The 2,991-nt window shown below is 60.8% G+C and overlaps 2 protein-coding genes across 2 annotated transcripts in view; both read left to right on the forward strand.

Annotated features, from left to right (window-relative positions):
* The window catches only part of VDBG_06873 (conserved hypothetical protein), a gene marked incomplete at both ends in the record, with an annotated part of 1,228 nt that extends 258 nt beyond the window's left edge, over window positions 1-970 (forward strand). Inside the window, 2 exons of the mRNA XM_003003265.1 lie at window positions 63-770; window positions 907-970. Coding sequence (XP_003003311.1) covers window positions 63-770; window positions 907-970 — 772 coding nt within the window. The remainder of the gene's footprint in view (window positions 1-62; window positions 771-906) is intronic.
* Window positions 971-1,283: 313 nt separating this feature from the next.
* On the forward strand, window positions 1,284-2,918 carry VDBG_06874 (PAN1; the record flags this gene model as incomplete). The annotated part of the gene is made up of 1 exon (XM_003003266.1): window positions 1,284-2,918. The coding sequence occupies one exon, from the start codon at window positions 1,284-1,286 to the stop codon at window positions 2,916-2,918; it is 1,635 nt and encodes a 544-aa protein (XP_003003312.1).
* Between the last annotated feature and the right edge of the window lie 73 nt (window positions 2,919-2,991).

Here is a 2,991-nt window from a genome sequence, read left to right on the forward strand (position 1 = left end):
GAGGGCTCGTCATCACACCAGCTCCTCCCAGCCTGGCAGTACCGACTGCTTCCCCGCAAGAGCGCCTTTGCCATTCATCAACGACTTCACCGGATCGCCGAATCCCCCTCTACATCGCGGCAACAGCGCTCCTCCCACCAGACTCGACGTCGTCGCTCGTCACCTTCCCCCGTGTCTCAGGAGGTCGAAGCCCCCACCCTGTCACGCGCCATGTATTCCAACTCAAACTCGTTTCTCGGCGGCGGCGGCAGGCAGCGCCCCGGCGCGCAGCAATATGGAGGCTCGTTCAACAGCTTGGGAAGCCAGCAAGGTCAGCAGGGCAACCCGAGTCCCTTCGCTCCGCAGCCGACGGGCTTCGGCCAGGCTCCTCTGCAGCAGCAATACACCGGTTTCCCAGGCGGTCTGCAGCAGCAACAGCAACCTCAGTCTCAGCAGCTGCAGCCCCAGTACACTGGTTTCCAGCCTCAGCAGCAGCAGAGCTTCCAGACCGGCGTGCCGCCCATGCCCTCGATGCCGTCCCAGTTCCAGCAGCAGTTCCAGCAGCAACAGCAGCAACAGCAGCAGCAGCAACAGCAACAACAGCATCAACCGCAACAGCAACCCCAGCAGACTGGATTCTCCCTGACCCCGCAGCAGACCTCGGCGCCCGCTCAAGCCATGAAGCCGCAACCCACGGGCTTCAGTCAGATGGCCGCTTCGTTCCAGACGGGCGGTGGCTCCAAGCCTCAAGCGCCTGCGAATCCACCACGAAAGCAAACAGGGGGCCAAACGTTCGACTGTCCTTCATCACTGCCCAGGACCAGGCCAAGTTCGAGACGCTGTTCACGTCCGCTGTCGGTGACGACTCGACCCCCATGTCAGGGGACAAAGTTCGGGATCTGTTGATGCGCTCCCGTCTGGACGAAGACTCGCTGTCGCACATCTGGAACGTTGGCGTGCTCCTGTCATCTGCGAGGAACAGCGATACTGAATTGCCCTGTCCAGGACCCTCTCCGACACCACTCGATCGGACCAACTTCACTTTCCAGAGTTCGCGCTTGCCATGTACCTCTGCAACCTCAAGTTGACAGGTCAATCCCTGCCCTCGCCCTTGTCCGAAACATCAAGAATGAGGTCTCGAGCATGTGGATATTATCAACATCAGCATCATTGAAGAGGCGTCTGCAGGCTCGACCGCTGCCACCAATGCCCCCGACTTCACTGGCAGGCAGACGAACAACACGCCGCCGACCATCCATCAGCCCCAGCCTCAGCCGTCAAACTCACAGCTGCTCCAGGCCCAGATGACTGGTTTCCCTGGCCAGCAGCAGCCCCAGCAAACCGGCTTTCTCGGACAGCAGCAGCCTCAGCAGATGGGATTCCTCGGCCAACAGGGCCTCCAGGCCCAGCAGACCGGCTTCCCCGGCATGCAGAGCCAAGCGACCGGCTACAACGGTCCACGCCCTCCGATGCCCCCTATGCCCACTGGCTTCGGCGCGGGAGGCCCGGGTGGCATGGCCCCATTGAACGCGCAACCCACCGGTCGCCCCGGCCAGTGGGGCTTGGTGAACGCCCCGGCCACTGGCCTTCCCAACATTGATGCGCTGCAAGCTCAGATGATGCCGCAGCAGGGCCGCGAGCAGCAGAACTTCACCACTGCTGGCCTCCAGGGCAATGCTGTCATCCCCTGGGCCATTACCAAGGAGGAGAAACAGCGTTACGATTCCCTGTTCAAGGCCTGGGATGGCCTCAGCAAGGGCTTCATTGCCGGTGCGCAAGCCATTGAGATCTTTGGCCAGAGTGGTCTTGAGAAGCCTGACCTGGAACGCGTCTGGACGCTCTCTGATAACGGCAACAAGGGCCGTCTCGACCTCGACGAATTTGCCGTTGCCATGCATCTGATCTACCGCAAGCTGAATGGCTACCCTCTGCCTAACTCGCTGCCGTCAGAGCTCGTCCCCCCTTCTACGAGGAACTTCAACGCATCCATCGGCACCATCAAGAACATGCTCAGCGAAGAGTCCAACTACCGCAACAAGTCTGGCGCCGCTCTTCTGCCCCAGAAGACGGGCGTCAGTTACATGAAGAGCCACTCTTTGAAGGGTAACAATTTTGGTGGCGCCGGACGCAAGGATGCCACCGTCTTTAAGAACAACGATGACGACGTTGGCTACAAGTCTAGTGCGCGCCGCCGCCTCGGTAATTCCTCCCCTCGACCTGACTCGCCTTCATCTGTTGCGTCGTCGAACGATGATCTCAATTCCGAACAGCTGAAGAAGAAGATCAGGGAGAAGCAGGTCCTCCTTGACGCCATGGACTTCAACGACGAGAAGAGCCTCGAGGAAGACGACATGCTGGACAGGCGCGACCGACGCGAGGCCGAGGAGTTGTACCGTCGCATCCGCCGCACCCAGGATGACATTGATTCTCACCCTGATGCGGCCCTCGCGACTGGCGATTCCGACGCCGAGCGCCGCTCTCTCAAGCGCCAGCTCCAGAACCTCACAGACAAGATTCCCCAGCTCGCCTCCCAGGTGCGCCAGACCGAGAAGGCCATTCACGATGCGCGCTTGGAGCTGTTCCGCCTCAGGGACGCCAAGGCACACCCCAGCAGCGCCTCTACGATTGTTGGCACCGGTCCCGGTGGTGTCGTGACCGAGTCTGACAGGCTCAAGGCCAGGGCAAAGGCCATGATGCAGCAACGCACTGCTGCCCTCACAGGCCGCAAGATCGACACTGCCGTCGACGACACGGACGGACCCAAGCGCCTCGAGGAGGAGAGCATCAAGGTACGGACAGAGAAAGAAAACAACGAGCGCATGGTCAAAGACGTGGAAGACTCGGTGCGCGAGTTCTCTCGTGGCATCGAGGACAGCCTGAAGGACGGTGCTACTAGCTCCACCAACGAGCACGAGAAGAGGCGCTGGAGGACGCTCTAGGCGTTGAGGACGAGGTCAAAGACTTCATCTTCGACCTACAGCGCTCTAGCCGCTCTGCGCGACTTCGATCTCA

The sequence above is a fragment of the Verticillium alfalfae genome, genomic scaffold (genome assembly GCF_000150825.1).
Source record: "Verticillium alfalfae VaMs.102 supercont1.8 genomic scaffold, whole genome shotgun sequence".
In the NCBI taxonomy this organism is placed as follows: Eukaryota; Fungi; Ascomycota; class Sordariomycetes; order Glomerellales; family Plectosphaerellaceae; genus Verticillium; species Verticillium alfalfae.